Source organism: Zootoca vivipara, chromosome 14, assembly GCF_965207765.1.
Source record: "Zootoca vivipara chromosome 14, rZooViv2.hap1.1, whole genome shotgun sequence".
NCBI lineage: Eukaryota > Metazoa > Chordata > Lepidosauria > Squamata > Lacertidae > Zootoca > Zootoca vivipara.
In genome coordinates this window covers 45,623,493-45,644,392 of record NC_142597.1, presented here as the reverse complement: position 1 = coordinate 45,644,392, position 20,900 = coordinate 45,623,493, and the positions used below count along the sequence as shown (strand labels likewise).

The window sequence follows — 20,900 nt, the reverse complement described above, 5'->3', positions numbered from 1 at the left end:
TGGGGCAGATGGGAGTTGCTGTCTGGCAACATCTGTAGGGCACCAGGTTGGGGAAAGCTGCCAAGCGGCTCCTTTCCATCTATATTTGTACTACAACTCCCATCAGTCCCAAACATGCAAGTCAAGCAGGCTTTCTGCTGCTCTGGAGGGCAAGACCCAAACCGATGGCCTCCAATGACAGGGAAGGAGATTCTGACTCGACATTGGGAAGAACTTTATGAAAGTAAGAGCTGTTCCACAGTGGAAAGGACTCTCCTTCAATGGAAGCTTCTAAGCAGAGGGATTCTTGAGCTGGGAGCCCTGCATTGCAGGCGGTTGGACTAGGTGACTCTGCAGTCCTATGAAATGCCTTCACGGCATCACAGGTGTGGCTTCGAGAGAGCTCAGGAAATGTCTAGCAGGCAGGCAGCGGCGGCAGCATCTGGGCATGTCCTCAATTCCTTCAATGCGTTCATTTGAGAGGGGGGAGGTTTGTGCTCTTGTTAACTAGCCGGTTAACTAACCTACTAAAGACCAGTAGTCTAAAAGGTGCCTGGCTCTGATCCTTGCTAATGATGCCTTTTGGGGGGGGGGGAATACCTGGTTTGACCCTGGAGGTAGTTGGCAGAGGAAACCGTTCAGAACATTTACCTTTGTCCCTCTGAGAAGGTTCAACCTCCTGGCCATGGTGTCCCGCCTCCCCCTCTGCACACCCTAGGTTTAATATCCATGCTTTAAACTGGGCTGGGGAACTCCCTCCCACAGGAAGCCGCGATGGCCTCCAACCTGGGCGGCTTTAGAAGTTTATTAGACCATTGGCTCCAACCAGGATTGCTTGACTCTGCCTCCGCAAATGGAGCCACCGAATCCCAGTTGCTAGAAGCCAGGAGAGGGGAGAGAGTTGCTCTTGCGGGCATCTGGGTGGCCGCTGGGGGAACAGGAGGCTGAGCTAGATGGGCCACTGGCCTGATCCAGCTGGCTCTCACTGTGTTCTCTGTGTGAGCTGACAGGTTCACCCATTGCCTACGGCAGGAGCCATATCTGGTAAGGGCCGTTTGACGGTGGAACGGTCACCCTCAAGAGGTGGTGGGCTCTCCTTCCTTCCTTGGAGGTTTATAAATAGAACTTTGATGGCCATTTGTTGGGGATGCTTTAGCTGAGATTCCCGCATTGCAGGGGGTTGGACTAGATGACCCTGGGGTTCCCTTCCAACTCTACAATACTATAGACTTGGAATAGGGAGTCTCTGGACTGCAGTGGGGCTCAACTGGAAGTATTTCTCTTCCAGAGGTGGGTGAGAAACCCAACGGGGGGGCGGGCGGGACTGAAGACCCAGAGAAGCAGGGTGGTGGGAAAGGACGGGGAGAGGCTCAGTGTCGGAACCATCAGGAAAGGTCATGGCTTGGTGGCAGGGCCAGAGCCTGGGGGTAATCCGTTCCCAAAAGCCTGGAGAGCTTCTGCCAGTCAGTGTAGACAATGCTGAGGTGAATGGACCAATGATCTGACTCCATATATGGCAGTTCTTGGATTCCCAATCAAATCACCCCTTTATTCCGACCAGGAGGACTGGGAACTTCATTTTGGGTGGGGAGTGCCGTAACTCTGGAACAGAGCAGCTGCTTTGCATGCAGAAGGTCCCAGGTTCAACCCCAGGTAAGGCCCTGCCTGAAACCCTGGGCATTCATTGCTGCCAGTTGGTGCAGACAATACTGACCTGTCAGGGATGCTCTGATTCCTACTTTGAGACCCCTTCCGACTCTTAATTTTAGAGGGGACAAATCTGAGTTGGTGAGAGACTGCATCTTTTGCAACCAGGCAAATCTTTGGCCGCAGGTCCCTAGGTAAAGAAGGAAGGCCTGCAAGCAGAGCAGCCTTAAATCAAAGATGTAAAAATGCTGACAATTTGCGAGTGGGGGCTTTAAAGGCTGCTCCTGTTGGCAGAATCCCTTTCCTCTCTTGGCTGCGTGCAGGCCTTCATTTAGCATCATAGCATCGTAGAATGGGAAGAGACCCCAAGAGGCATCTAGTCCACCCCTTGCAATGCAGACATTGATGCTAAAGAACTCCCAAGTGTTCAGGATCAAGCCGTTTCTCTTTTTGTCTACCTGAGGACTGTCTGTCTGTCCTGGAAGAAACGAGCATTTCGGATCACTTACTCTCTTTATTTTTCAACAAACTCCAGCAGCGTTAGGGTTAGGGAGCCTTAGTCCCAAACACCTGGTTGGCAACAACTGGGATTGGGGCTTGAGCCCTGGGGCCTTCTGCCTGCGAAGCAGCTGCTCTGCTCCTGTGCCCCCTTGGCAGAGCTGTGGGGAGGTGGTCTTGTGTCCTGTGCTGCTTCTGCCACCTAGAAGAAGAAATTCCGCAAAACGCAAGCAAATAGTTGCCAGTTTGCACGACTCGACAGGATGTCATTCTTGAGTGCGTGTATAGACGTCCTGGAGTGGGACACTTAGTGCCAGCAGACTCTGGCAGACAAGCACCTTTTGACTGGGCAGAGTGGGTGCCAGGCACCCTCGGCTCCTCCAGATCCCCCCACTGATGTTTCCCTGCCCTCTGCAGGGGGGGGGGGAAGCACACAAGTAAAGTTAGGATCTTTGGGCTCGATCTGATTTTGCCTGTTTATTACGCAGCCTGGACTGCGGAGACCTTGCCCCCCGAGTCTGGGTGGGTTAAATATTGGGACCGTCCATCTCTCTCCCTAAGACGCCTCCTCCTCCCTTTCCTCTTCCTCGGAGGAGGCTGGGCAGTGGGGGGCCTGGGGGTGGCCTTGGGCAGGGCAGTTGGCTCTCTGCCCCCTGCTGGTTCAACCCCTCCCGCAGGGTCGTCGCCAAGGATGGCATTGAACGGATCTTCCTCCCCTAAGTCTGGGAGCCTCACAGGGTCTTGGAAGTCCACCTTGGCCGGCTCCTGCTCCACCAGCTGCTTTGGGAAGGCGGCGGGGTCCTCTCTAGCCGGATGAGGAACGGTCGCAGCCTTTGCTGCTGCTGCTGCCGCCTTCTTCTTCTTCAAGCCTTTTCCCCTTCTGCCTTTTCTTCCTTTGCCCTTGCCCTTCCGCTGCTTCCTGGGGACGTCGCTGGGCCTCGCCTGGGGGGCAGGAGTGGTCCCAGCCGCTGCCACAACAGCCTGGTCCGGCTTGCGGGGAAGAGGAGATGAGCCCGCCGACAGACGGAAGGAGGTGGTGGCGGCGGTGGAAGACTTTGCCAGGGGCGGCTGGTGGGTTGCCAGACGGTCTATGAGCCGCCCGCCATATTCGTACAGCACTGGATCTTGCGCCACGGCAACCGCCACGGTCGTGTAGTTCTTGCACCTGGCAAAGATTGAGCAGACACGGATAAGCAGGAGTTGCGGGGGTTCCCTGAGCACATAGGGAAAACTTCACAGGCTGGGGGCATCATTTTGCCTCATTTCAAAGTAGGGATGGGGAGGACTAGAAACCTGGCTGCTTTTTAAAGCAGGGGTGGGGAATCCTGTGGTCTTCCAGGTGTTGCTGAAGCCCAACAAATTTTCCCACCTCTGCTTTGAAATGAAAGAGGTCAGGTTGTGCTACCGCTTCAGAAGCCAGAAGATTAGCTGTGTTTTAAGGGCCTGGCAGTGCCTCTGGCACTCGGAGCCACACACACGTGACTACCACCAGCAGAATAAATTGCATGCATGGAAAAAAATGTGCATTTTTCCCCATATTTGCATAAAGCACGTGTTTGCAGAATTTGGATTATTCTGGAGCAGGTTCCTTTTGTTTCATGTTAAGATCGAGTCTAGCCAGCCCTAGTTTGCAGACTCCCTTTTTGATAGTTGATTTGAATAAATTCTGACCCAGGCAAGTTTTGCAAAAGTGCTTTTGTAACTAGTGTACAGCATAGAAAAGTTGAAGCCCACCGAAACCAAACTGCAACTTTTCAAGCAATGATATAAAAAATCACGTTAAAGAGTTTAAAATGTGCAACCTCATTGAAAACCACGGTTCTACCAGCAGAAAATAAAACCAGGCAGCCTCTGTCTTGAATAAAAGCTAGAAATGGAGAAGCAGGCAGCCAGGCCAAAATCCCCAGGGGGAGAAGAGTTGGAAAGTGTTGTGAGAGAGCCAGTGTGGCATAGTGGTTAGAGTGTCAGACTAGGATCTGGAAGACCAGGGTTCAAATCCCCCTGCACTCAGCCATGAAGCTCCCTGGTTGTGACTTGGGCCAGTCACTGTCTCTCAGCCTCATCTACAATAAGAAAATAACATAAAAACCATTGACCACAACATCCCCTCTGCTCATTCCTTCCCTTGTTTCCCTCTGAATTCAAAGCAGCCTCCCCAACTCCCAGCCCCTCTGTTTGTGCTTTGATGGAAAAGCCCGCTCTGTTCTGCTGCAGCAATAATAGCAGAGCCGCTCCTTGAGCGCTCATCCTGTTTCTGTTGCCCAAGTTTGAAGAGTAGGTTGCTGGGGGCGGAGAAGGAACTAAGAGCCACTTACCAGACGTAGAGATAAGGCTCCACACATTGCTCTTTGTAGGTAAACTCAAAGCAAGGCACCTGGATGACGTTGAAGAAGGCCTGGCCCACCACCCGGGAGGTTGTGTCGTTCACGGCCCGCAGGCATGCCTTTAACCTATAAACGGAAGGCATCTCACTTATTCTGCATAGAATAAACACCCAGCTTTTCCATTCGAAAAATCCCAAGGGGGCTCCCAAAACAGTCCTTTCATTAAAAAAATAAAATAATAACCACACTAACCATGTGTTGTGCATTGCAAAGGGTTGAGCGTACAACTCTACAGTTCTGTGCCATTGGGGATTGAACTCAAACCCTGCTCAAACCCTGGCAACCCCCTGACGTCTTGGTCTTGCGTCATTTGAGGTTTTCTATGTCAAAACCCACAATAACTGCACAGATTTCAGTTGCCTTATCTGGGCTGGCCTTGAAAATCTGGGTGTTTGGAATAAATAAATGGAGGGGGAGGCAGGGCTGAAGAGGGGCTGGAAACTGCAGGACCGGAGTTTTGCACAAGTCAGTTGGTTCGAGCGTGGTCATAGAATCCTAGAGTTGGAAGAGACCACAAGGGCCATCCAGTCCAACCCCCTGCCAAGCAGGAAACGCCATCAAAACATTCTTGACATATGCCTGTCAAGCCTCTGTTTAAAGACCTCCAAAGAAGGAGATGCCACCACACTCCTTGGCAGCAAATTCCACTGCCGAACAGCTCTTACTGTCAGGAAGTTCTTCCTAATGTTTAGGTGGTCCTCGAGGTCCCTTCCATTGCTACCATTCTGTGGTTCTGTGTTTTGGGGCCCCTGCAGGAACTTCCTCCCAAACACAGCCCCTGCCTTCCGCTCACCTGTTATCGCAGTCGCAGTGGCTGATGGTGTGCCATCGGAAATTCCGGTACCCGTACTTGTAGGTGAAAGGGTGGATGACGTGCTGGCAGTGGTCGTGTTCCCGGCAGCACCTGTCCGTCTCCCGGTGAGTTCCTGGAAGAGGGCGGGAGGCATTGGAGGGAAGCAGGTCAAAGGAAATCGGGAAGCCCAGCCTAGGCATGGCCTTAGAAACAATGGCTCCACAAGCTCATCCATTCCCCGTGTCCCTTGCCCACCCCGGAAAAGCATCCTTCAGAATAGCAGCTTGCGTGACCCACAAAGGTAGAATGCGACACAGTAAAATTTGCAACAGTAACAATAATAGAATTGGAAGGGACCCACCAGGGTCATCTAGCCCAACCCCCTGCAATGCCCAGTGTGGAGATCAAACCCACAACCCTGAGCTTGAGAGTCCCATGCGCTGCTGACTGAGCTATTCCGGCTATCGACTGCATGTTTATTCAAAATCCACTTAGCTTGAAGTGTTGAAGGGCTCTCTATATTGGACAAACAGGCCAAACCCTACACCAAAGGATAAATGGACATAAATCTGACATCAGGAATCACAAGACAGAGAAACCAGTAGGAGAACACTTCAATCTCCCAGGACATTCTATACAAGATCTCAAAGCAGCTGTTTTATTGCAGAAAATTTTTAGAAACAGACTGGAAAGAGAAGTTGCTGAATTGCAACTCATTAGCAAGCTAAAAACCATGGAGCCACCTGGGATGAACAAAGACATAGGATTCTTATCTCATTATACATGATCAAGCTTTCCTTAGCACCTCAGCCCTTGCTCCCCCCCCCCAAGACCAATTGCAGTCGTTAACAGTCGTTAACAGTCATCAACAGGTTTACCACTCCTATCAGCCCATCACCCATTCCCATCACCCCCACCCTCTGAATATACATAAGGGTCTGGCTACTTCTGTTTCAGTGTATCTGATGAAGTGTGCATGCACATGAAAGCTCATACCAAAATAAAAACTTAGTTGGTCTTTAAGGTGCTACTGAAGGAATTTTTTTATTTTACTTAGCTTGATTAATTCAACAAAACTGATGAACTTGATGAGTGATGCCAGCTTTTCAAAGTCTGAGAGTTGCGCTTCTCGCTGCCCCCTGGCATCTTAGCACCCCCTAGGTCAGGCATCCCCAAACTGCGGCCCTCCAGATGTTTTGGACTACAATTCCCATCTTCCCCGATCACTGGTCCTGTTAGCTAGGGATCATGGGAGTTGTAGGCCAAAACATCTGGAGGGCCGCAGTTTGGGGATGCCTGCCCTAGGTAATCCCACAGTCCCCCTAGGGGGCACTGCCACCCTCTCTGGTCCAGGCCATGCAGCTACCCTCAGGGTGCTTTGGGCTCCTCCTCCTGTCAGCCCCCATCATCATCTCATAGCTGTAGTACCACAGGATGGCCCTCTGTCCTGGATGCTTGAGTTGAGATTTCTGCACTGCAGGGGGTTGGACTAGATGAACCTTGGTACCCTTCCAACTCTACGATTCTATGACACATTTCTAAGAGGAGAAGAAAAAGGTGGTCATTGATGACTCCTAGCTCTGACCTTCCCTAGAGACCTTAGATTCTAATATCAATGGCTTCTCCATTGTTCCATCATTATCATCATTAATAATAATAATAATTACTATTATTAACATTATTGCAATTTACTACCCACCCTGCACCCTAAGGTCCCAGGGTGGGGTGCAATTGTTTGTTTGTTACATGTCACAGAATCGTAGAATTGGAAGGGACCCAAGGATCATCTAGTCCAGCCCCCTGCAGTGCATGAATCATGGCTAAAAACCTCCAGGGAAGGAGAGTCCACTCTTCCTGTCGGAAAGTTCTCCCTGACGTTTAGTCGGAATGTCCTTTCTTGCAACTTGAAGCCGTGGGTTTGAGTTCAAGGTGGAGTAGAATCATGGAGTTGGAAGAGACCACAAGGGCCATCCAGTCCAACCCCCTGCCGAGCAGGAAACACCATCAAAGCATTCTTGACATATGCCTGTCAAGCCTCTGCTTAAAGACCTCCAAAGAAGGAGACTCCACCACACTCCTTGGCAGCAAATTCCACTGCCGAACAGCTCTTACTGTCAGGAAGTTCTTCCTAATGTTTAGGTGGAATCTTCTTTCTTGAAGATTGAATCCATTGCTTCTCTAGAGCAGCAGAAAACAACCTTTCTCCCTCCTCTATATGACATCCTTTTATATATTTGAACATGGCTATCATATCACCCCTTCACCTTCTCTTCTCCAGGCTAAACATACCCAGCTCCCTAAGCCGTTCCTCATAAGGCATCGTTTCCAGGCCTTTGACCATTTGGGTTGCCCTCTTCTGGACATGTTCCAGCTTGTCAGTATCCTCCTTGAACTGTGGTGCCCAGAACTGGACACAGTAACATGGTTCCCCACCCCCACTCCCACCCCGCTCATTGAATCCCGACAACAGCCCTGTGAGTTGGGTCAGGCTGACGGAGGCAGTGTCTGGTCCAAGGCCACCCGATGAGCTCAATGGTTGAGTGGAGGATTTGAACCCTGGTCCCCCAGGTCCTAGCCCGACCCTCTAAGCACTACAACACCGCACTGCCTCTCTAAGACATTGTACAGTTCTTCCAAGTATCCGGAGGGCGCCAAGTTGGCGAAGCAAATGAGGAAGAGGCTCCTGGCTAGAAAAGCCACCCCACCCCCCAATCCCGCCCCGCACGCTCTCCATCTCCCGTTACCCAGTTCCTCGTAGCTCTCCGCGATGTTGCCGGCTCCGCACCAGAGTGTGCCCGGGTAGGTGAAGCCGCGCTTGGTCCGGCGCCGAGAGGAAGCCTCTCCGTCGTCCGCTCCGTCGAGACAGGCCGCCTTGGCTTCTTCCATCCCGGGGAAGTCGGGCTCCACCTCCGCCTGCGCGCCCGGGGAACAGCGGCTTAGGAAGGCGCCCACCTCCCGGGGCTCCGTGGAGACGCTGCAGCCGCTCAGGCCGGCGCGTCGACGGGGCGCCCAAGTGGCGCTCAGAAGCTCCGTCCCGTCGGACGCCTCCAAGCGGAGCACGCCGGCCCCCAGCGGGCTGCGCAGGACGCAGAGGGCCGCCGGGGGCCGGGCCGGGCCGGATCTAGCCCCCGCCAGCAGCAGCGGCAGCAACAACAGTGGCAACAGCGACGTGCCAGGCATCGCGGCGGGAGCCACCGACGGAGCGGGCGGCGGCGGTTCGCTTTCAGCACCAGGGCGCAGAGACAGCGCCCGGCGCGCCCGGCGCCTTTTAAGCCCCGCCGTGCGGTGGCCTGATCCACGGGGAGGGGAGGGGCCGGAGCCCTCCCTCCCTCCCTCTCCCCGGCTCCAAATCTCGATGGGCACACAGCTCTGGGAAGCAGAAAGCGGGCGTAGTTCTTCACGTGACAGCTGCGCTGGATGGCCCAGCAGGCAGGCTAAGCAGGTGCGTCTGGGCACCAGCGAGGAATCGTGGGGTGTTCGAGGCGGAAGAGACCCCAAAGGTCCAGTCCAATCGCCTGCAATGCAGGGAAGCGCAGCCAAATGATCCTAGAATCATAGCTCATGGTTTTGGGTGGATTCAAAGAAAACAGCCCAGTCCTGTCAGAGGCAGCAGTTTTCCTTGCCAGCTGTTGTAAGGTGATGGTTCAGCTATAGCAGGGGTTCCCAAACTAAGGCCCTGGGGCCGGATGCGGCCCAATCGCCTTCTCAATCCGGCCGCGAATGATCTGGGAATCAGCATGTTTTTACATGAGTAGAACGTGTTCTTTTATTTAAAATGCATCTCTGGGTTATTTGTAGGGCCTGCCTGGTGTTTTTACATGAGTAGAATGTGTCCTTTTATTTAAATGCATCTCTGGGTTATTTGTGGGGCATAGGAATTTATTCATATATTTTTTCAAAATATAGTCCGGCCCCCCACAAGGTCTGAGGGACAGTGGACCGGCCCCCTGCCCAAAAAGTTTGCTGACCCCTGAGCTATAGGATGGACTAGCTTGGAGCACACAAATGACTCAGGTTCTCACCTTGACATGAGAACAAACCTTTGCGATCATCACCTGAGGTCCAGAGAGTGGCAACATGAGAACGGGCCTTTTCAGTGGTGGCTCCCCTTCTGTCTGTGGGATGCCCTCCCCAGGGAGGCTCACCTGGCACCTTCATTGCATATCTTGAGGCACCAGGCGAATGTTCCACTTCTCCCAGGCCTTTGGCTGATTAAATAATCAATGACCTTTTAAATGTGTTTATGGGAGGGGGGTTATTGGTTTGTTTCTATATTATGTATTCTGTGTTCTCATTTTGTATTTTTATGTTGTGAACTGCCCTGAGATCTACAGGTGAAGAGTGGTATACAAACAACAACAACAACAACATCCCACACCCATCAGCAAAACATGTCACACATCCCAGCTCCCCTTGCCTTGGCCTGGAAAGGAATATTTGCAAAAATATTTCAATGCCACATAAACACCCACAACTGAATTTGATTCCAACCGCAAAGCTGGTACTTTAACGCCCCAAATTTAAGAGGGGTCTTCATTCCAAAATCCATATCGGGGCAATGTCTTCATGGTTGTTTAGTCGTTTAGTCGTGTCCGACTCTTCGTGACCCCATGGACCAGAGCACGCCAGGCACTCCTGTCTTGCACTGCCTCCCGCAGTTTGGTCAGACTCATGTTTGTAGCTTCGAGAACACTGTCCAACCATCTCGTCCTCTGTCATCTCCTTCTCCTAGTGCCCTCAATCTTTCCCAACATCAGGGTCTTTCCCAAGGATTCTTTTCCAATGTCTTCATTAGGCCAGCCAAAATGAACCCCAAATATTTTTTTAGCAACACTAATATACCGTACTTGACAGACGATCTCTACACCATTTAAAAAGAACGAACGTGGAAGCTTTGGCACCAACCAGCTTTTGTTTACTGCCTAGCCTGACGACAAGTTTTGGATAAATTTGCACGCTATTTTATGATGTTTTAGTTGCCACAATAAAGGCATTGCCTTAAATGGGGATTACAAACCCTGTGAAGTTTCTGAAGGCTGCCACCTGCCACATACATTGCACCTTTTCCTCCCAAATGCTGACAGAGACGAAGCACCATTGCATGTCAGGCATCGAATGCTGTCAGAGCACCATTGCAGGTCAACAATCAGATGCTGAGAGATCACATTTGTCCAATGTGGAAACTGAGAACCGTCAGATGATAAAAAACACTTGGTGAATTGGCATTTTAGAGGCTGTTCTGAGGATGTTTGGACTTGGCACCATGGATGTCTCCACCCCACCTTCCGCAGAGCTCCTCTCTTCCTGCTCTGAAAGAGGCCTGATGCATCCGGGGGGGGGGGTCTTTCGGGTGCCCTAGGGGTGCAGGTCCAGGCAGGCCGCCTTTCTCCCCCTGGAGCAGCCTGAGGACGAAAGGGTTAGCTCTTCAGCAGCTTCCTCCCCTCCTGCTGCTCCTGGGACTGACCGAGAGTTACCTCACCAGCCCCCCCTTCTCAGATTCATGACTGGCTTCCAAGAGGGTGGGCTGAGGCCGGTCGCTGTGGCAACTGAGATGGGGTGATCTCGGAGGGCCCGTAGGACGCGGCCTCCTTTGGGATTCCTTCCTTTCAGGCCCCTTCGGGACAGAGGCCTTTGTCCAAAAAGCTGCGCCCGCCATCCCGGGTCAACGAGGTGACCCCCGCCTGCCCTCGTGGGCTGGAGGGACCCCCTGCAAGCCGGCTCTGGGGCTGAGCTGGTTCTCCAGAAGTCTTCTTAAAAAAAGCCCTCTGTGTGTGTCGTGTGTGCATGTGGGTTTGTGTGTGGGTCGTGGGGGAAGTTATGCAACCCTCCTGCATCTTGGGCTGGACAAAAGTCTAAGGCTGCTTAGAATCACAGAACTGTAGAGCTGGAAAGGGACTCAGGGGTCATCTAGTCTAGCCCCCTTCAATGCAGGGACCACAGCTGTTTACAGTGTGCATCAGCCACTGGAAGGTGCAGGAGAGGATGAAGAAAAGTTGCAGCATTGGGGGAGGAAAAATGCCTCTTCTCCCTTCTTTCCTCACGCTAGAACTCGTGACCACCCAATGAAGCTGAATGTTGGAAGGTTCAGGACAGCACAGAGTTAAACTATGGAACTCCCTGCCACAGGAGGCAGGGATGGCCACCAACTAAGATGGCTTTAAAAAAGGATCAGACAAATTCATGGAAGAGAAGAGGGCTATTGATGGTTTCTAGTCAAGGAGATAAATAGCTATGCATCTTTCGGAAGACATTTGAAGGCAGACTTGTATAGGGAAGTTTTTAATGTTTGATGTTTTATTATGCTTTTATAGTTGTTGGACACCACCCAGAGTGGCTGGGGAACCCAGTCCGATGGGTGGAGTACAAATAATAAAATTATTATTGTTGTTGTTGTTATTATTATTATTATTATTATTAGTCACAATGGCTCGGCTCAGCTCTGCCTCCACAGTTGGAGGCAGCAATATTCCTAAATACCAGTAGCTAGAAACCGCAGGAGGAGAGAGTTGCTCTTGTGCTCGGATCCTGCTTGCTGACTTCTGGCAGGCATAAGGGATATGCCACCTTGAGGAACCTGGAGAAAAAGTAGGGATGAAAACGCAATGAATAATGATAAATACAATTATTTGCTGCAACCCAGATCTCTACTGGAGACATTGGTAAGATCCTCAAAGAGGGGTGGGGTGGGGTGGGGTGGGGGGCCCATAGCTATGTGCAAGAAGGAGAGAATCCATTCCCCCCCCCCAAAGCGGCCTTGGCTGAGCCCTGAGCTGCAAGGCTGGTCTGGTCTGGCCGTGCCCCTCTGCCAGCGGGAGAGGCAGCGCAATTCACCCATTCAAGAGGTGCCCATTCACTCTGCCCAGGGAACAGACCCTCCATTGAGGTGGGAGCCCACAGTCTCGGTGCCTTCTCATCCTGCCTTTTTTTGTCCTCCCTGGGAAGGCACAGGCTTGGGCCTGACCCTGGCAGCATGGGGGAAAGGGAGGCTGGCGCAGGAACCGGAGGGAGAGAGGTCCTAGAACTGTCAAGTTGGAAGGGGACCCATGGGTCATCTAGTCCAACCCCCTGTAATGCAGGAATCACAGGTGAGGGAGTGGGAGTGGGAGGTGGCTCGGCGGGCAGGGGGGATGCCTGGCACAGTGGCAGAAGAGGGATGGGGCTGTGGGTGGCTACCAGCCACAATGCCTACAGTTGGCGGCAGCAGTGGTTCTGAATGCCGGTTGCTGGGATCCACAGTCAGGAGGAGAGCGAGCTGCTCTTGTGTGTTGGATCCTGCTTCTGGGTTTCCCATCGGGGCAACTGTTCGGCCCCTGTGAGGGCAGGATGTTGAATTAGATGGACCCCCTTCGACTGGTTCCGCCCAGGCTTGTCTGTTGTGATAGCAGAACCTCCACACGTGAGAGCAGTCTACCCCTGAACACCAGACAATAGGGAACAACAACTGGAGAATACTCTTGCCCTCAGGACCTGCTTGTAGGCTTCCCTTTGGGGACTCTGGTTGCCCACGGTGAGAACAGGATGCTAGCCCTTTGGCCTGATCCAGCAGGCTCTTCTGATGTCCTTAAATTTTTTCGGCTGCTGGTGGTTCAGGACTGGGACTGAGGGTTCATTCTGGCGGCTTTTGATTTCAATGCATTTTACTTACGCTCCTCAATTTATTTCCATCTCAGTTGAAAATCCATTTGGCATCTGGGGCTCCCCCCCCCATTTCAAGGCAGGCGCAGAGCAGGGCCAGCGAGGGGTGTGGCCTAAAGCAAGAGGGTGTGGCTAGGGAAGAGGTGTGGCCCGGGGAGAGAGTCCCGCCAGGGGCCAGACAGAGGCCTCGAGGGCCACATTTGACCCCTGGGTCTGAGCTCCCCTGCCTTTTAAGCTGGGCAGGCCATCCCTCTCTCCCCAAGTCCGCCTGCTTGCAGTCACTGTGTCCAGACCTTGGGATTTGCAGGGCCGTCATGATGCAGATCTCTGTGATGGAAGCGCAGGGGGAAAACAGCCCTGGCTGTCTGGCCCCAGAGAGATAAGGGACAAGATATCCCCAGCCAAGGCTTCAGAACCCAAAACACGCAGAGGCCTGACTCTATCTCACTTCCGAGATATTCCACAACATCAGAGCAGGAAGGTCGATGTGGAGGAGTGCGCGCATCCCCTCTTCTCTCCTCCTCCTCCTCCTTCTGAGTCAAGCTTCCACCTTCATCTGTCTGAAGGCCCTGGGATTTTGGACTTGCCAGCTTCTCCCCCTCTCTATGAGAACATCAGGAGAGCCTGCCAGGTCAGCTGCCAGACGCCTCTTCCCACTGTGGCAAAATAGCTGCCAACTTTCAGATTTGAAAATAATGGATCAGCAGCCTCACCTGTCCTGGGGACAGTCTATGGTCAAGGGAAGGAATAGCACCACTGTATTCCGCTCTGGTCAGACCTCACCTGGAGTACTGTGTCCAGTTCTGGGCACCACAGTTCAAGAAGGATACTGACAAGCTGGAACGTGTCCAGAGGAGGGCAGCCAAAAGGCCTGGAAACAATGGCTTAGGGAGCTGGGCATGTTTAGCCTGGAGAAGAGAAGGTTAAGGGGTGATATGTTCAAATATATAAAAGGATGTCATATAGAGGAGGTAGAAAGGTTGTTTTCTGCTGCTCCAGAGAAGCGGACACAGAGCAATGGATTCAAGCTACAATAAAGAAGATTCCACCTAAACATTAGGAAGAACTTCCTGACAGTAAGAGCTGTTCGGCAGTGGAATTTGCTGCCAAGGAGTGTGGTGGAGTCTCCTTCTTTGGAGGTCTTTAAGCAGAGTATGATTCTATGATTCTACTAGCTGACCCAGCCACGCGTTGCTGTCAGCCATCTGTCAGGAATGCTTTGATGGTCTTTCCTGCTTGGCAGGGGGTTGGACTGGATGGCCTTTGTGGTCTCTTCCAACTCTATGATTCTATGAAATAAATTATTATTATTATTATTATTATTATTATTATTATTATTATTATTATTATTTGCTGCCTCCAACAGTGGAGGGAGAAGAGGGGCATTGTGGCTGGCAGGCCCCTGATAGCCCCCTATTAGTTTAACAAAACGGTTTGTTTTAATATATCTTCAAAGCACAGCGATCTCATCCTCCTGCTCTATCGACCAAGCCGCTTCTTGACGATCACTCTACTATGGTAGCAAGGAAGAGCAAGAGGAATAAATCTGCTGCGGGAGAGGAGAGACGGTCCACAGTCCTCCTCTCTCGCTCTCCCCTACAGCTTAGGAGTTTGCAAATTTTGCCCCAGACAGGCCCCCCTCTGCGCTGGCCTACTGATCTGAATTGTAAATGTGTTCCTTGAAACACATTGTGTGCCCCAGGAGAAAAGGGCCCAGGGGGTGTCCCTGGCAAGGCCTGCCTGGATTTCATCCCAGTAGTTCAGCGGAGCAAAGGATTGGCTGGTTCAGGGGGGCGGGGGCTCCCCGCCAAGTGCAAGCTCCAAAAAGAGGGTGCAGGATTCAGAGACATGCTAGGACTTGGGCCTGAGGGAGCCAGAAGTCTGGTTTCCCCCACCACCACCCCAAGAAAAATCGGGTTCCTGTGGGACCTTGAAGCTTGCTCACTTCTCGGCAAAGAGTCCTGTGTAGGTTGGAAGCTTGCTCGCTTATCGGCAAGGTGGTCTACCTCAGAGCTAAGACCTTTTCCCTAAAAACAAAGTAAGGTTCCAGTCCACGTAGTTATGAATAAAGGGTTGGTTTAAAGAGGAAGCTGCCCTGATTATTCACAGTCAGGTCCATCTAACTCAGTAGTGCCTACACTGACAGGCAGAAGCAGCTCATTGATATTTCAGAGAAGGTTATTTTCCCAGTCCTGACTGGAGAGGCTGCCAGTTAGCTCAGGTGGTTAGAGCATCGTGCTGTTTACACCCAAATTGTGGGTTCAGTCTCAAAATGGGCCACTTGCATATTCCTGCATGACAGGGGGTTAGACTAGATGGCTCGTGGGGTCCCTTCCGACTCTACAATTCTATGATTGAACCTGGGATCTTTGGCGTTCAAACCCAATGCTCTGAGCTACAGCCCTCCCTGTAGTTCCACACCATTCCTCCCAGTCTGGTCTGTTTCCTGGGCAGCCCCAGCCAGTCCAGACCCCATCAAACAATCTCGGAAGTTGGCTGGGTCGTCCCACTTCAGGATAAATCCCACAGGGCCTCATGGGCTATTTCTCCATGACCCACTGGCAGGACTGGATTGAGGTTTGATGAGGCCCTCAGCTCCTGAAGGGAATGGGGCCCTTTCTAGGTCCAGCTGTCCTTTGTCAACAACAAATGGTCGCTGTTTTTTGTCTTGAATAGATGCTATATAGTAATTTATGGACCTAACAGGGATCTAAAGCCATTTGCACATGCAGAATGTAGGCACCCTATATATAAAGGTAAAGGGACCCCTGACCATTAGGTCCAGTCGTGACCGACTCTGGGGTTGCGCGCTCATCTCGCATTATTGGCCGAGGGAGCCGGCGTATAGCTTCCAGGTCATGTGGCCAGCATGACAAAGCCGCTTCTGGCAAACCAGAGCAGCACATGGAAACGCCGTTTACCTTCCCGCTGTAGCGGTTCCTATTTATCTACTTGCATTTTGACGTGCTTTCGAACTGCTAGGTTGGCAGGAGCTGGGACCGAGCAACGGGAGCTCACCCCGTCACAGGGATTCGAACCGCTGACCTTCTGATCAGCAAGCCCTAGGCTCAGTGGTTTAACCACAGCGCCACCTGGGTCCCTATATAGAAAGGAGCAAACCAGAAATGAGCAAACCTTTATTGGCATATATATAAAATATAAAAACAAAGACAAAACATATAAAACATATAGGACATTAGTATAAATAGTAACTCTACATCATACAGAAATAATGGTGAGCAGGAGGAGGAAGAGGCACACAAGGGATCCTCAGCTATCATTGTTGAAGGCTAGATGTACTGATTTTAATTACATAAATTCTGGACAAGTAGTGGGCCATAATTCTGGTAATTTCGGGGAAGTCATCCCTCAGCAAGAGCTGGACCACTGTTTCCTTGTTGGGGAGGGTTCCAGGTCTCATAAAGGATAAGAGGGGGCCAAAATAAAAGAAATTAGAAAGGGGACAGTCCAGAATCATGTGAGCCATAGAGTCTACCTCTTTCTGGCCACAAGGGCATAATCTATTCCAGTAGGGGATGCCTTTGAGTCTTCCGGCTAACACAGAGGATGGAAAAGCATTTAGACGGGCCAACATAAATACTCTGCGATAAAAAGGAGATACCAGGTCATATAAATAATTAGGTATCAATCCTTGGTGCGGCGGCAGCCCCAGGAAGGCAGGCGAGCATACTAGAGGTTGGGCAGGATGAAGTTTCTGGAATTCAATATCAAGCAGTCTCTGCTTAATAAGAGTAAAGATATATGAATCCTCATATGTCAGGAGGGAATCCACTGGAAGGCCTAGTTGCCTAAGTTTGTTGGAAATATTAGAGAACCATGTAAAGCTGTGGCTATCTTTCAGAAGATAGGATATCAGGCTATCTGGATCGGTATTAAAATGAATTTTTAGCCAATATTTAAAAGTAATGATCCACCCTCTTGTCTCAAGAAGGTGTTGGCCCAATTCTGCACAGATAGCCAGGTATGGCACACATTTTGGTACTCCAAGGATTTGCCGAAAGAAGGATGATTGGACTCCTTCTACTTTGTTGTTAAAGCTGGATATCCATAAGGGGATCCCGTATAGAAGCTGGGAGGCAGATTTTGCCTTATAGGCGGCAATTGCTGCAGGTACAAATTGATTCCCACCAAGAAAATGAAAGCGCTTGATTTGTGCAACCGAGCATCTTGCTAAATTAATTGTTCTGTTGCGATGGGTCACCCATTTTAAGTTATAGTGAAAGGTGACACCCAAGTATTTATAGCATTTAACTTGCTCCATTTTTTGGGTTCCAATCGACCAATTGAATGGACACCAACTTTTAGAAAAAACAAGAATCTTTGACTTGGAGTAGTTAATTGCTAGGTGATTCACTTCACAGTAATTGGAGAATGCTCTTAAATATCTTTGTAGCCCAACTCTGGAATAGGAGAGGAGAGCAGTATCGTCTGCGTACAAGAGGGTAGGGATTGCTTTGGTATCTAATCTGGGAGGGTGGCCATTTACAGCAGATAAATGTTGTTTCATATCATTCAAGAATAGGTTAAACAAGTGTGGAGCAAGTATACAACCTTGTTTAACCCCTTTAGTGATTGTGAAGCTGGTAGATAAATGACCATCAAGGGAAAACTTCACCTGACCTTTAGTGTTGGAATGTAGCTTTTTAATCAGAAAAAGTAGGCGGGTTTCCATCCCGAAAGTTTTCAATTTATCCCATAATAGACCTCTTGGAATTGAATCGAAAGCGCACTTTAAATCGATAAAGGCCACATATAGCTTCCCCTTGTCCGATTTCGTGTATTTTTCAGCTAGGGATGCCAATAATAGACAATGGTCTACTGTCGATTTATGTTTTGTAAAGCCAATCTGTTCAGGACCAATAATTCTTTTCTTTTTCATCCAATCTAATAAGTATCTCTCTAGATGTTTTGAGTAGAGTTTACATATAGTAGATAGTAAACTAATAGGTCGGTAATTACATGGCTGCTCAGGGTCACCTTTTTTATATATTGGAAATATTATAGAGGTCAGCCAAGAGTTCGGTACTATTCCTGTTTTATCAATAAGCGTGAACAGATTAGCAAGTGGAGGTGCCCACCAATTGACATACTTTTTCAGGATCTCAACAGGGATCCCATCAAGACCTGGGGCCTTTCCAGGTTTTAATTCTCCAATCAAAACCTTTATCTCGCCAATGCTTACCGGGGGCCAGTTTGGAGTGTTTAAAGGAATAGGCTCATCATCAGCAGGAGGGGGGTAAACTGAGTCATTGAATATTTTGCTGTAATAATCGACCCAGGATTGTTGGGAAATAGTGGGGGCAGTAGGAAATAGATTATTATTTAGATGACTGGAGGTTATTTGCCAAAATGTTTTATGGTCATTCGAATTTATAGCGATAATTAAACGTGACCATTTTTTTAGATAATATGCGTGTTTTTTCCTGACTATAAGTTCGTTGTATATCTTCCTACTAGCAAAATAAGTTGTTTTGCTTATCTCATCACTCTTTTTGCGAAAGTCACTGAAGGCTATTCTAAGGCATCTTTTCGCTGTATAACATTCCCGATCAAACCAAGAAAGACGATTAGAGGGGGTAGCAATTATAGGTTTAGCTATTGTATCGCACTGATCTATCACTTGTGAATAGGTTGAGAGTGCTGTATATGGCGAGTCAGAGTTGATAAGGGAAGCTCTCAAAAATAACAAACCATATTTTAGGTAGCAGGTGAGCAGGCAAGGCCCATTACTTACGGTACGTCATAGGAGCCTACACAACACAAAACACTGTTGCTGGATGTAGGTTTTATTTTGTTTTTTTTATCTTATATTTTGGAAATGTACATCCAGGGTTTTTTTCTTTGAACCCCCCCCCCCCCGAGCATTGCCATAAATCCAGCATTGCGGCCACTGTGGAAGAATCTTTGGGCGCCATTCTCAACCTTGATGTCATTTGACTGCATATAGAGTTTGCGTTTTTGCTCAAAAGACTTGTGTGGAAGGTTAGATAGAAACATAGAATCATATGTCTTGACATATGCCTGACAAGCCTCTGCTTAATGACCTCCAAGGAAGGAGATTCCACCGCACTCCTTGGCAGCAAGTTCCACTGTTGAACAGCTCTTACTGTCAGGATGGCTCTTCCTAATGTTTAGGTGGAATCGTCTTTCTTGTAGCTTGAATCCATTGCTCCGTGTCCGCTTCTCTGGAGCAGCTGTGGTTCCTGCACTGCAGTGGGGTTGGACTAGATGAGCCCACGAGGTCCCTTTTGTGCTTTACAGTCCCCTCCCACTGCACCTCATCAGCCTGCATATCCTCGGCCAGATGGGCTGAGAGGGTTACCTGCCAAGGCCTATGCCAAGTTCCCCACTTCTGAGGCTCAATAAAGTTGTGGCCAATTTGAACCTATACTCTGCTCTCTGGTCTCATTCTTTGGGGGGAAGGGGTAGGCACCCCAGACAGGGATTCGCGCTTGTGCCCACAATTTCCGCCCTCCCTTGACCTGCCCCCGGCTAGCTAGGACAATGGGAGGGCAGCCAGGGGTGGGGCTGAGGCAAAAAGAAAAGAGGCTGAGCCTTTGGGCCGGTGCTACTCTGAGCATGAAGCAATCTTCTCAGCTCCCTTGATTCCTTCCTTCCTGTAGCAGAGCAGCGCAGGAATGATCACTGCTTATTCATGATCCAAAGAACAAGCCAATTGCGCCCTCAGGCGTTGATTTGAGAGTCCTGCTCAGCATTTGAGATGGACATTCCTTCCACCTCTCTGTCAGTCCCAGACATTTATATCACTGTCGTCGTTCCCCCCCAATAAAAATCCTGGGAACTCACGGATCCCAGCACCACAGAACTACCCAGCCACTGTTAAGAAAGGTTCACTGAAAAGTATTACACTGTTATGAAAAGCTGGCAACCCTAGCCCCGAGCCTCATAGAATCATAGAATCTTAGAGCTGGAAGGGACCCCCAGGGTCATCTAGTCCAACCCCCTGCAATGCAGGAATCTCAGCTCAAGCATCCACAACAGAGGGCCACCCAACCTCTGCTTAAAAGCCTCCAAGGAAGGAGAGCCGGCCGCCTTCCGAAGGAGTCTGTTCCACTGTGCAACAGCTCTTGCCGTCAGAAATTTCCTCCTGATGTTGAGTCGGAACCTCCTTTCTCGTAACTTGGAGCCATGGGTTCGAGTCCTACCCTCCAGAGATAGTTGAAGATGGCTATCGTATCTCCTCTTTAAGATAAGATAAGATAAGATATCTTTATTGTCATTGTCCCCTTGCGGGGGCAACGAACTTACTCGGTTGCTACATCCACTTAGATAAAGCATTCCGCATAATCCAAAATTACAAAACCTAATTAAAAACAGTAAATATGATACAAATAACAAATGAAATAAGATGACTTCAAAGTCCAGGCTTTCCATTTAAGGCCAAAATCGCTCTAGAGAAGAAACTGTTCCAGGCTAAACGTACCCAGCTCCTTCAACTGTTCCTCATCAGGCTTGGTTTCCAGACCCCTGGTCATCTTGGTTGCCCTCCTCTGCCCACCTTCCAGCTTGTCAACATCTAGTTATACCGGTAGGTAGGTGGGGGTGATGGGAATGGGTGATGGGCTGACAGGAGTGGTAAACCTGTTGATGACTGTTAACGACTGTTAATGACTGCAATTGGTCTTGGGGGGGAAGCAAGGGCTGAGGTGCTAAGGAAACTTGATCATGTATAATGAGATAAGAATCCTATGTCTTTGTTCATTCCAGGTGGCTCCATGGTTTTAAGCTTGCTAATGAGTTGCAATTCAGCAACTTCTCTTTCCAGTCTGTTTCTGAAATTTTTCTGTAATAAAACAGCTGCTTTGAGATCTTGTATAGAATGTCCTGGGAGATTGAAGTGTTCTCCTACTGGTTTCTCTGTCTTGTGGTTCCTGATGTCAGATTTGTGTCCATTTATCCTTTGGCGTAGGGTTTGGCCTGTT

General features: G+C 50.0%; 1 protein-coding gene across 1 annotated transcript; it reads right to left on the bottom strand.

The window, feature by feature from the left end:
• Positions 1 to 2,586: 2,586 nt before the first annotated feature.
• On the bottom strand, positions 2,587 to 8,602 carry PROCA1 (protein interacting with cyclin A1). Its single transcript, XM_035139640.3, has 4 exons — positions 8,046 to 8,602; positions 5,302 to 5,434; positions 4,440 to 4,574; positions 2,587 to 3,289 (listed from the first exon to the last, which is right to left on the bottom strand). Exons 1-4 carry the CDS (start codon positions 8,479 to 8,481, stop codon positions 2,605 to 2,607), a joined length of 1,389 nt encoding a protein of 462 aa, XP_034995531.3. The 5' UTR covers positions 8,482 to 8,602; the 3' UTR covers positions 2,587 to 2,604.
• Between the last annotated feature and the right edge of the window lie 12,298 nt (positions 8,603 to 20,900).